At 41.9% G+C, this 12,640-nt stretch overlaps 1 protein-coding gene across 6 annotated transcripts in view; it reads left to right on the plus strand.

Moving 5' to 3' along the window:
• The first annotated feature begins 1,673 nt into the window (after positions 1-1,673).
• FRMPD2 (FERM and PDZ domain containing 2) overlaps positions 1,674-12,640 on the plus strand; it is a 126,100-nt gene continuing 115,133 nt past the window's right edge. For all 6 annotated transcript variants that reach the window (XR_010135213.1, XR_008669024.2, XM_031015537.3 and 3 more), the window contains exon 1: positions 1,674-2,313. Coding sequence is in view for 4 of the 6 variants with exons in the window: in XM_031015537.3 (XP_030871397.3) it covers positions 2,241-2,313 (73 nt within the window). In the remaining 2 variants the exon portion in view is untranslated. The remainder of the gene's footprint in view (positions 2,314-12,640) is intronic.

A 12,640-nucleotide genomic window follows, 5' to 3' on the forward strand; every position in this document is an offset into this window, starting at 1 on the left:
TGACACATGGACCATGAACTCTAAGCTGGAGAGTGAGAGAAGTACAGAACAGTGGAAAAGTGGTAGGGTTCATGGATCATGGATGGGAGGTCTTGATGAGCACAAAAAATTGTCAGAGTTGGGTAACTTGAGGGAATAAGCTGGAAAAATATGAGTCAGTGGCTGGTCTGAGCCTAGGATGTTTGAGATGTAAGTTTTGCAGATAGTACAGCAAAATTTCCTTGTAATGACAAAGGTTGAGTTATGAACACAGGAGTAGATGGCTGAGGTAGAGTGAGGAAGGTGGAGTGAGGAGATCAAAGATGTGTTGACGTTATAAAGAAGCAGGGCAGGATAGACCACAGGGAATCCAGAGCTGACAGCTCCAGTAAAGGAACAGGCCCTCTCTAACATTTGCAGGACCCAGGGCAAAGAATGCAAGTGGAGGCCCATGTATGTTAGGTCTAAATATCTAAAAGTTATGAGTCAAGCCATCAGGTTTTAAATAAAAATCTCTTTAGATATGTCTGTCTTCTTACCTTGGTAAATGTACCTTCATAACCTCCTGGAAGATTAAATGTGAAATGATAATTCTAACTCTTTGGAATGTATGCACTTTTAGCCCCAGGCCACGGGTCACTACTCTTCCAAGTCTTCCCCACACTGTCAGGGACTCTAGGTCCTCACGGCCAAGCTCCAGCCACATCCACATCTAGAGGACAGATGCAGGGAGGAGGCAACCCACACAGGTCCTGAAATCTGGCGTAGTGCTGGTTGGGCAGAGCTCTTGGAGCAGAGCCCAGAGGAGGGGGACAGGGGCTAGCACATCACTGGTTTTACCATGTTTCCCACCATTCAGAAGCAGCTGGTTTAGAACAGTGGGATGGCCTTTTGAAGACTCAGTTACAACACCATCTAGGTGGCAATGCCTTGCAGGGTTGGGGAAGCATTTTCTGGGAAGCTCTATATGCTCTGAATCAGCATTCATTAAAGGTGTTCCTTCTCCCATAGCCAGGTTTCATGGGCCCAGAGTCGGGGTAGAAATGAGAGTGGCACCATTCATTATTACCCCTAGCGACCCACAGCAAAACTTTTACTTCCTGTTTCTGTGACCTTATGCTGTGCATGCTGTCAAGTCTTAGTTTCAGATGAAAGAATGCTTCTACTGGGAGACACAACCGTTAAGACTACCCATTCACTGTGGGTTCTTCATGCCTCTGAATCAACAGGCAAAGATGGGAGTTACTATGCTGGTTGGGGTGACTGATCCTCACTGCCAAAGGGAAATTCAACTGCTGTTACACAATGGAGTAAGGAAGAGTCTGTCTGAAATATTGGAGATCTCTTAGGGCATCTCTTAGTATTACCATGCCCTGTGATTAAGGTCAGTGGAAAACTACAACAACCCAGTTCAGACAGGAGCTACCAATGGCTCAGACACTTCAGGAATGAAGGTTTAGGTCACTCCACCAAGTAAAGAACCATGGTCATCTGTGATATATGCTGAAAGTAAAGGGAATACAGAATGAGTAGTGGGAGAAAATAGTTATAAACACCAGCAACGACCATGTAAACAGTTACAGAAATGAGGACTGTAATTATCATGAATATTTCCTCCTTATTTTGTTATGAATATATTTTTGTGTGTGTATATAATATTTGTTTTCTTTCCTTTCTTATTCCTTTATCTGTAACATAATATATATTGACTTTATATCATAGTATTTAAGTATTGATAATTTTACATCAAGTATTTAAGTTACAATATATCAAGAGGAGAAGTAAACATCATTCAAGGATTTACCTCTCTTATGAGGAAAGGGTTATTACTTTTTTTTTTGTTGTATGCAGGATAATTGTAACATGTTAGGTGAAATAATGCCCTTGTTATTGTCTTGTCTTTATTTGGAAATTAAGTGTGATACACACTTTACAGATATACTATTTGTCTTTAAATCACAGTCAAGTAGACACAGGGTAGACTTGTGATGACTAATTTTATGTGTCAATTTCATTGGGCCATGGGTTGCCCAGATATGTGGTTAAATGTTATTCTGGGTGTATGATATTTTTTGGCTGTGTTCTCACCCAAATCTCATCTTGAATTCCCACATGTTGTGGGAGGGACTCGGTGGGAGGTAACTGAATCATGGGTTCAAGTCTTTCTCATGCTGTTCTCCTGATAGTGAATAAGTCTCATAATATCTGATGGTCTTAAAAAGAGGAGTTCCTCTGAACAAGCTCTCTCTTTGCCTGCTGCCATGCATGTAAGATGTGACTTGCTCCTCCTTGCCTTCTGCCATGATTGTGAGGCTTCCCCAGCTACATGGAACTGTAAGTTCAATTAAACCTCTTTCTGTTGTAAATTGCCCAGTCTCGAGTATGTCTTTATCAGCAGCATGAAAATGGACTAATAGAGTAATTTGGTACCAGTAGAGTAGGGTGCTGCTGAAAAGATACCCAAAAATGTGGCATCAACTTTGGAACTGGGTAACAGGCAGAGGTTCGAATAGTTTGGAGGGCTCAGAAGACAGCAAAATGTGGGAAAGTTTGGAACTTCTTAGAGACTTGTTGAATGGCTTTGACCAGAAGCCTGATAGTGATATGGACAATAAGCTCCAGACTGAGGTGGTCTCAGATGGAGATGAGAAACTTGTTGAGAACTGGAGCAAAGGTGACTCTTGTTATGTTTTAGCAAAGAGAATGGCGGCATTCTGCCCCTGCTCTGGTACCCCCCAAATTGGTACCCCATATGCCCCAAATTGGAGGAGATTTTTGGAACTTTGAACTTGAGAGCAATGATTTAGGGTATCTGGTGGAAGAAATTTCTAAGCAGCAAAGCATTCAAGAGGTGACTTGGGTGCTGTTAAAGGCATTCAGTTTTATAAGGGAAGCAGAGCATAAACATTCAAATAATTTGCAATCTGACAATGTGATAGAAAAGAAAAACCCATTTTCTGAGGAGAAATTGAAGCCGGCTACAGAAATTTGCAAAAGTAACAAGGATGAAGCTGGAAACCATCATTCTCAGCAAACTAACACAGGAACAGAAAACCAAATACTGCATGTTCTCACTCATAAGTGGGAGTTGAACAATGAGAACACATAGACACAGGGAGGGGAATATCACACACCTGGGCCTGTTGGGGGGTGGGGGGCAAGGGGAGTAACAGCATTAGGAGAAATACCTAATGCATGCAGGGCTTAAAACCTAGATGATGGGTTGATGAGTGCAGCAAACCACCATGACACATGTATACCTATGTAAAAAACCTGCATGTTCTGCACATGTATCCTAGAACTTGAAGTGTAAAAAATAAAAAAACAAAAATTTTTTTTAAAGTAACAAGGAGCTGAATGTTAATCACCAAGACAATGAGGAAAATATCTCCAGGGCATGTCAGAGACCTTTGTGACAGTCCCTCTCATCACAGGGCTGGAGGCCTAGGAGGAAAAGGTGTTTTTGTGGGCCAGGCCCAGGGTCCCCGTGCTGTGTGCAGCCTAGGGACTAGGTGCCCTGTGCCCCAGCCACTCCAGCTGTAGCTGAAAGGAGCCAGTGTCAAGCTCAGGCCATGGCTTCAGAGGGTGCAAGCCTCAAGTCTTGGCAGCTTCCACATGGTGTTGAGCCTGCGAGTGCACAAAAGTCAAGAATTGAGGTATGGGAACCTCTGTCTAGATTTCAGAAGATGCATGGAAATGCCTGGATGCCCAGGCAGAAGTTTGCTGCAGGGGCAGGGCTCTCATGGAGAACCTCTGCTAAGGCAGTGTGGAAGGGGAATGTGGGATCGGAGTCCCCATACAGAGTCCCTACTGGGGCACTGCGTAGTTGAGCTGTGAGAAGAGGGCAACAATCCTCCAGACTCCAGAATGGTAGATCCAATGATAGCTTGCACTGTGTGCATGGAAAAGATGCAGACACTCAACACCAGCCCGTGAAGGCAGCTGGGAGGGAGGCTGTACCCTGCAAAGCCACAGGGGTGGAGCTGCCCAAGACTATGGGAACCTACCTCTTGCATCAGCATGACCTGGATATGAGACATGGAGTCAAAGGAGATCATTTTGGAGCTTTAAGATTTGACTGCCCCACTGGATTTCAGACTTGTATGGGGCCTGTAGAACCTTTGTTTTGGCCGATTTCTCCCATTTGGAATGGCAGTATTTACACAATGCCTGTACCCCCACTGTATCTAGGAAGTAACTAACTTGTTTTTGATTTTACAGGCTCATAGGTGGAAGAGACTTGCCTTGTCTCAGATGAGACTTTGGGCTGTGGGCTTTTGGGTTAATGCTGAAATGAGTTAAGACTTTGAGGGACTGTTGGGAAGGCATGATTGGCTTTGAAATGTGAGGATGTGAGATTTTGGAGGGGCCGGGTTGGGATGATATGGTTTGGCTGTGTCCCCACCCAGATCTCATCTTGAATTCCCACATATTGTCGAAGGGACCCGGTAGGAGGTAATTGAATCATGGGTGCAAGTCTTTCTCATGCTGTTCTCGTGATAGTGACTAAGTCTCATGAGATCTGATGGTTTTAAAAAAAGGAATTCCCCTGCACAAGCTCTCTGTCTTTGCTTGCTGCCATTTATGTAAGATGTGACTTGCTCCTCTTTGCCTTCCACCATGATTGTGAGGCTTCTCCAGCCACATGGAACTGTAAGTCCAAGTAAACATTTCTTTTGTAAATTGCCCAGTCTCAGGTGTGTCTTTATCAGCAGCATGAAAATGGATGAATACAGTGTACCTGTAAGGTTGTTTCCCAGTGAGATTAGCCTGTGAGTTGGTGGACTAAGTAAAGCAGACTCCTCTCCCTAATGTAGGTGGGCATCACCCCATCTGTTGAAGGCTTGAACAGAACACAAAAGCAGAGGAAGGGAGAATTTGCTCTCTCTCTGTCTGGCTGACTGCACTGGGCCATTGGTCTTCTGCTCTTTGACTGGGACTTACCATGTTTCTCAGGCCTTTAGACTCAGAGTGAAACTATCTCATCTGCTTTCCTGGGTCTCCAGCTTGCAGACGGCAGATTGTGAGGTTCTCAGCCACCATAATCACATGAGACAATTCCTTATAAATAAATATCCAATTGGTTCTGTTTCTCTGGAAAACAAAAGGGCACAACTGGCAATCGGATTTATTATTGAATTTCACTTGATTATATACCTCAATTTCCAGAACTCTCTATAAATAGGAGTAAACACAGTTTTTGAAAGTGAAGCAATTAAATTAAAAAATATATAAACTCAAAGATTTTGATCAGTCTAAAACCTCCTTCAGCTGATAAACAACTTCAGCAAAGTTTCAGGATACAAAATCAATGTACAAAAAAATCACTAGCATTCCTATATGCCAACAACAGCCAAGCCAAGAGTCAAATCAGAAAGGCAATCCCATTCACAATTGCCATAAAAAGAATAAAATACCTAGGAATACAGCTAACCAGGGAGGTGAAGGATTGCTGCAATGAGAATTACAAAACACTACTCAAAGAAATCAGAGAAGACACTAACAAATGGAAAAACATCCCATGCTCATGGATAGGAAGAATCAAAGTCATTAAAATGGCCTTACTGCCCAAAGCTATTTACAGATTCAAAGCTATTTCCATCAAACTGCCAACAATATTCTTCACAGAACCAGAAGAAAACTATCTTAAAATTCATATGGAACCAAAAAACAGCCTGAGTAGCCAAGGCAATCTGAAGCAAAAAGAACAGAGCTGGAAGCATTGAGTTACCCAACTTCAAACTATACTACAGGGCTACAGTAACCTAAACAGCATGATGCTGGTACAAAAACAGGAACATAGACCAATGGAACAGAATGGAAAGCCCAGAAATAAGGCTGTACACCTACAACCATGTGAATCTTCAACAAAGCTGACAAAAACAAGCAATGAGGAAAAGACTCCCTATTCAATAAATGGTGCTGAGATAACTGGCTAGCCACATGCAGAATATTAAAACTGGACCCCTTCCTTACACCATATACAAAATTAACTCAAGATGGATTAAGGACTTAATGTAAAACCAGAAACTATAAAAACACTGGCAGACAACCTAGGCAATCAATACCATTCAGGACACAGGAACTGGCAAAGATTTCACGACAAAGACACCAAAAGCAATCACAACAAAAGGAAAAATTGACAATGCGATCTAATTAAACTTAAGAACTTCTGCACAGCAAAAGAAATTATCAACAGAGTAAACAGACAACCTACAGAATGGGAGAAAATATTTGCAAAATATGCATCTGACAAAAGTCTAATATCCAGCATCTATAAGGAACTTAAACAAATTTACGAGAGAAAAACAAATGACCCTATTAAAAAGTGGGCAAAGGACATGAACAGAAACTTCTTAAAAGAAGACATACATGCGGCCAACAAGTGTATGAAAAAAGCTCAACATCACTGATAATGAGAGAAATGCAAATCAAATCCACAATGAGATACCATCTCACACCAGTCAGAATGGCTATTAATAAAATATGTACAAAGAAACAGATGTTGGCAAGGTTGCAAATAACAGGGAACACTTATACACTGTTGGTGGGAATGTAAATTCCTTCAACCATTGTGGAAGACAGTGTGGCAATTTCTCAAAGACCTACAGACAGAAATACCATTTTACCCAGCAATCCCATTACTGGGTATATACCCAAAGGAATATAAATTGTTCTATTATAAAGACACACGGACATTTATGTTCATAGCAGTGCTATTCACAATAGCAAAGACATGGCATCAATGTAAATGCCCATCAGTGACAAATTGGATAAAGAAAATGTGGTATACATACACCATGGAATACTATGCAGCCATAAAAAAGAATGAGATCATGTTTTTCATAGGAACATGGATGGAGCTGGAGGCTATTATTCTTAGCAAACTAATTCATGTACAGAAAATGAAATACAGTATGTTCTCACTTATAAGTGGGAGCTAGATCGTGAGAACTATGAGCACAAAGAAGGAAACAACAGACACTGGGGTCTACCTGAGGGTTGGGGGGTGGGAGTAGACCGAGAACCAGTAACTACTGGGCAGTGGGCTTAATATCTGGGTGATGAAATAATCTGTACAACAAACCCCCATGACATGAGTTTACCTCTGTAACAAAACTTCACATGTACTCTCAAACCTAAAATAAAGTTTTTTTAAATGATCATACACAATAAAGAATTTTGACATGAAAATAACCTTAAAAAATAAAAATATATAAAATATAACAAAATTATATGGGGAATGACACAGAGATAACTCAGAGAGAAACTATTAGCTTTGATAACTTGAAAAACAAAAACACACTGATAAAATTTTTATGCAAAAAAAATGGACTTAATGAAATGTTAGCAGAGCAACAATAGAAGGGGGTTACTGCTAGTATTTTTAACAGAAAAAGTGAAAGTGGTGGTGACTTTAAGCAGACCAGCATTTACCTGTTGGCAGATGACTTAGGTGTTGCTTTTTGTTCTGTTGTGAACGAGCCACATGACTGGAGAAGTCAACTTTCTTCTTCTGGGAGAAAGGTTGCGTGGTCAGCCTGAAAAAATTACTAAATAAAAATTACCTAGACACTTGCTGAAAATGCAGATGCTCTGGCTCGGGCCCAGAGATTCAGGTTCAGCAGATTCAGGGTGGTGCCTGGGAATCTGCATTTTATCGTCTTCAAGGCTGAATCTGATAAGACAAGTTTGGAAAAAACAGTAAAAGATGGTTGCAGATACTGTAAAATGTTTTGCTAGCTAGCAGGGAATGTCAATATAGAAAGCTTTAAGCAGAAAAAATGTAAAACATTGTGTTTTTTAGTTTTTTTCAAGTAATATAACATAGGTTATAAGGGGAAAAATACCAAAATGAACAATAATTTTCCTGACTAAATAATGAGCCAAAACTCTTTCCCCTAGCAACCACTATTAAGTTGCTTGTGATTCCTTCCAGAACTACAAGAATAAGTCTACATAATATTCTAATATACTACAGTGTATAAAGAATATATATACATAAATATAGGTAAATATACCTGGTCTTTATGTACCTATTTGTGATAAAAGGAAACATACTAGGCTATTCCATACCTTTTGTCACTTAAAGAATTTTCTAGGCAATTGTTATATGCCAGCACACACAGATCTACTTCCTTCCTTTACACAGCTGCATAGCTGGTTTTCTACTGTGTGTGAACTACAATAATCACTGTTGATGGGCACTTCAGTGGCTTTCAGTTTTCTGCTACTACCAAAATACACTGCAAAGAGCATCCTTTCTCAGATGCTTTGGTGAACTTTTGCAAGAATGTCCATGGGGTTACTTCTTAGCAGCTGGGTTTACAAAGGATATGTACTTTTACAAATTTGATGAATATTACCAAATTCCCTGCAGAGAGGTTGCACTTATCTATAATCTCACTATCGGCATATGAGAGTACTCATTCTCCATGCCCTCACCAGAACTGAGTTTCATCAAATTTTTTTTTCGAGACGGAGTCTCGCTCTGTCACCCAGGCTGGAGTGCAGTGGCCCGATCTTGGCTCACTGCAAGCTCCGCCTCCCAGGTTCACGCCATTCTTCTGCCTCAGCCTCCCGAGTAGCTGGGACTACAGGCACCTGCCTCCAGGCCCAGCTAATTTTTTGTATTTTTAGTAGAGACGGGGTTTTGCCATGTTAGCCAGGATGGTCTCGATCTCCTGACCTCGTGATCTGCCCGCCTTGGCCTCCCAAAGCGCTGGGATTACAGGCGTGAGCCACTGTGCCCGGCCTCAAATTTTAGTATTTTGTTCTGTAGTCAAGCAAAAACTCATATTTTCTTTTTAAATAAATACGCCTCAGTTTTGACACTGCTATTGATTTAAAGGGCTTGAGAGATCTGTTTTTTTGCCCCTTCTGCTACAGAGCTATGATCTACTTCTTGCTGTTCCCCATCTCTGCTGGTTCCTTTCTGAATCCAAGCACCAGAGAGAGTAAGAATTCCTTTCCCCCTTTCTCTAACCACATTTTTCTTGCTTTCTCACAGACAGATCCAGGTTATCATTTCCTCCTCCTGCTTTCACATGGTTCCCTGTCGTGTTGGTTGCAGGTCCAATGTCTGACACTGTGAAAGGGCATGGAGGACTCTTGAGCTGATGACACTAAGCCTCTGCTCTGGGGCCGCCCCCAGTTCCTTGCAGAGCTCTTTCTTTTGATTGGGCCAGGAGATAAAGAGACATCAGTGTAAAAGCCCTGCTGAGCAGCAATCCCATTGCCTTCAGTGGCACCTAATCCACTTGAGCTCTTCCTGGCTCTCTCACGGGTCACTGGCTTTGAGGACGCAGGCTGCTGGGGTGGCAGTGCCTGCTAACAGGCCAGAGACTGCGCAGGGCCCAGGGAATGAGAGTGGTGGCAGGAAAGGGAAGGGGCCTTGTTGACTCACTCACTGGGCAGCAAGTGCTTAGTGACAAGCAGTAAACAAAGGCAGCGGCAACAGTGCTGGTGGCAGGGAGCTCCGCGGACAGACTTGCAAGAGACCCCTGCTCCTTGTTGGAAAGTTGTCCCATGATGAAGGCCTAGACCTGGTCACGGAGACTTTTGGATGCAGCCTTTAACGAAGGACGCAGGTATTCCTTGGCATCATTCAATTTTCTCCTATAAATCTGGTCAGGGAAAGGGCAAACTTCTTACTGGGTCTAGGTATCCGGAATAAGAAGAACACAGCTGGGCAAGGACCTGTGTCAGTGTCCTTTGTGGTATTATTTGGAGTATTATTTATTCCAGGCCATTGGCTAAGCCTGATAGACATTGTATTTGTTTTTTAGCAATAAAGAATGGGCTCAGAAGAGAAAACATGGACTTCAGAATCAGACCACCCCTTGTTTGAATCACTGCTTTGCTATTCAGCATCTGTGCAAATTCAAATGACTCTTTTAACTTTCCTAAGACTCATTTTTCTTACCTGTAAAATGGGGATAATAATGCCCCATGCGTTACGATGTTGCTGAGGATTCATGGGGTGACACGCGTAAGGCACTTAGAACATACTTGGAGCATTTGAGTAGCCCAGTAAATCATGGCTGTCACTATCTTTCAGAAGCAAGTGTTTTGGTTATTGCTTAAAGAGTATCAGTGGTTTAAAGTAAGAAGACCCAGGGTATGCCTAGCTGACTTCCAGAAAACAATGGAAAAGAAATGATTCACCTGGCTTTATTTGTATGCTTAAAGGAAAGAAAAAACTCAATTGAGGTTTTCAACAGTGTAAACAACATTTTTTTTTTTTTAAAACAACAATTGAGTTCAGAGATGAGTCGTGTCTATTTCTCCTGGCTAAATCCTGTGATTTGCTATAGGCTGTAGCTGAAACCAATTAAGTAGTTCATTAATTCAACAAGAACTTACTTGGTATCTCCTGGGGCCACATGCCAAGTGCTGGGGATGTCTCCCCCAGCCCAGAGGATCTTCCAGGTTGTAGGACAGTGGGGGTCGGGGGGCAGAATGCTGGACCTGCATGAAAACTGGCAGTGATAGCAAGTGCCGAAATGGAGGTGGCACGGGCTCCTGGGAGAGGTGTTGCTTGAGCATGGCTTTAATGCTAAGCGAACACTAGCAGGAGTTGGGAGCAGGGGGATTGGAAAAGGCATCCCAAGCAGAGAAAAGCACATGCAAAGGCCCAGTGGCATGAATAAGTAAAGCATACTCTGGGAACAGCAGGCAGTTTGGCCTAACTTTAGTAAAGTGGGAACAGGGGAATCTGATAAGAAAGGAGGCTGCAGAGGTGAACAGGGGAGAGCAAGGAAGGCCTTCTATGGCCCAGAGTTCACTCAGAAGGTCCCAGATAGGCACTGGTAGTTTTAATGAAGGATGTGTCGTGTCTGCATTTAATATTAAGAAGATTAATCTAGTAGCAATATGGGTGTGGGATTGGAGAGGATGAAACCTGGAATGATGACAGATGGCCTAACCTAAGAAAACAACAGTGGGATGTAGAGAAGGGGAGGTCTCCAAGCTGGTGCTGCCAGCACTGTGAGCAAAAACAAATACATATGCATCTAATAAGTTCATTATAAATTTTACTGATATGAAGGATGTATATTGCACAATTTACAAGTAATAAAATATAAAATACTCTTTATTACAAATTCTATATAGCCATTTGATTCTCACAGCATGCATTTGTTGATTTTTGCTGAACTCTTATACCCTTGGTCAGCCTGTTTGCAATTGACCACTGAATGCAGTTCCAATATGAATGTTGGTTGATATTTTTGTTTACATTGACAAGTAAGAAGAAAGTGAAACAATGAAGATGATTGTCTTAACTTCACTCATCTGTCAATGACATGAGTGACTGCTGGATCAGATCATAGTTTTTGAATTTGGAAGAGTGTTTTCCCAATTTTTGTGTTATTCACAATGTAACAACTATGGACACGACACACTTTTAGGTTTAATCTGCATTAACATTTTCTCCATCACTTTCTTAGTTTTCTTAGGGAATGAAAAAACAGCAAACCAAGCCCTAATTTGTAGCTTTTGCCAATTTTTGTGGTATAAATACTACCACCATGGCCAATCACAAGCTCCCAATGTGATATCGCTGAACACAAGGGTGGAAGGGCTGTGCACCAGCACATCATTACACAGTATTTCCATCATAGAAATGTATTTCATTTAAATAAGTTCCAAAGCACAGACAACAGTAAAATGCAGTAAAATAATTTGGAAATGGTGAGTTTCAACATATTGTTAATAATAACTTATTTAATTGGAGATTTTTATAATACTTTTTGGTAATGGCTGTGTTTAATGACCAGCTTACAAAATTTCTGGAAATTTAACAATTGGCTCTCACAGGCCAGTAGGAGCCTTCTTCAGCGTATCACAGAATCCAAGAAAGGTTTAAGGAGCAGAATACAGAGTGGTGAGAAAATGACTCATGGGTGCAAATGAAGGGGGCACGAAAGGAAGAATTAGGAAGAATACTTCCTTCTCTCTGGGGATGAAGCTGTCACTCACCAAAATGTTGGACTTATTAAAAAGAACACCATGGATAGATGACTATGAATTCAACTCCTCAGGAATAGCAAGGGCTGGGGTGTGCAGCCCAGGACAATGCTACCTGCAGCTCCATTAGTGAAGTCATTTCTGGTCTGAAACCCCAGTTTTGCTGGCTTGTCTCTAGCCTATTCCCTGCCCTCTCCATATACTCAGGGTTCATAATATGAATAGCTAGGATTTATTGAAAAACTGCCATATGCCAGACACAATAACTCATGGTATAAACGAGTAAAGAGAGGAAGTAACTTGCCCACGGTGAGGTGGGATCAATCCAGCTCTGACCTCGGAGCCTGCTCTTCCAGCCACTATGCTTTTCTATTCTCATTCACCTCCTGAGTTGTATTCACCCTGAGATGTCAGTGTTTTTAGCTGCTTTCCTGGCAGAGGTCTGCTTTCGAGGCTGATTCCTATTCCTCAGGCTTCTTTTTACTGGTCGCTGGCAGATCTATTGTTAACTGCCCTCCCTTTTTTTTTTCTTGCCTTGGCTGTAAGCCTCCTTATTCCTGTATTTGCTTGAGCTATCATAGCCCAACATTGTTGGAAATAGAGTAGGTAGTGAAGGGAGGCAGGAAGGAGATGTGTAGGATGGTGCACAGGAACCAGTTCCAGGAGGGCTGGTGCCAGGCGGGAGGCAGAT

This window comes from Gorilla gorilla, chromosome 8, assembly GCF_029281585.2.
Source record: "Gorilla gorilla gorilla isolate KB3781 chromosome 8, NHGRI_mGorGor1-v2.1_pri, whole genome shotgun sequence".
Taxonomy (NCBI): Eukaryota; Metazoa; Chordata; class Mammalia; order Primates; family Hominidae; genus Gorilla; species Gorilla gorilla.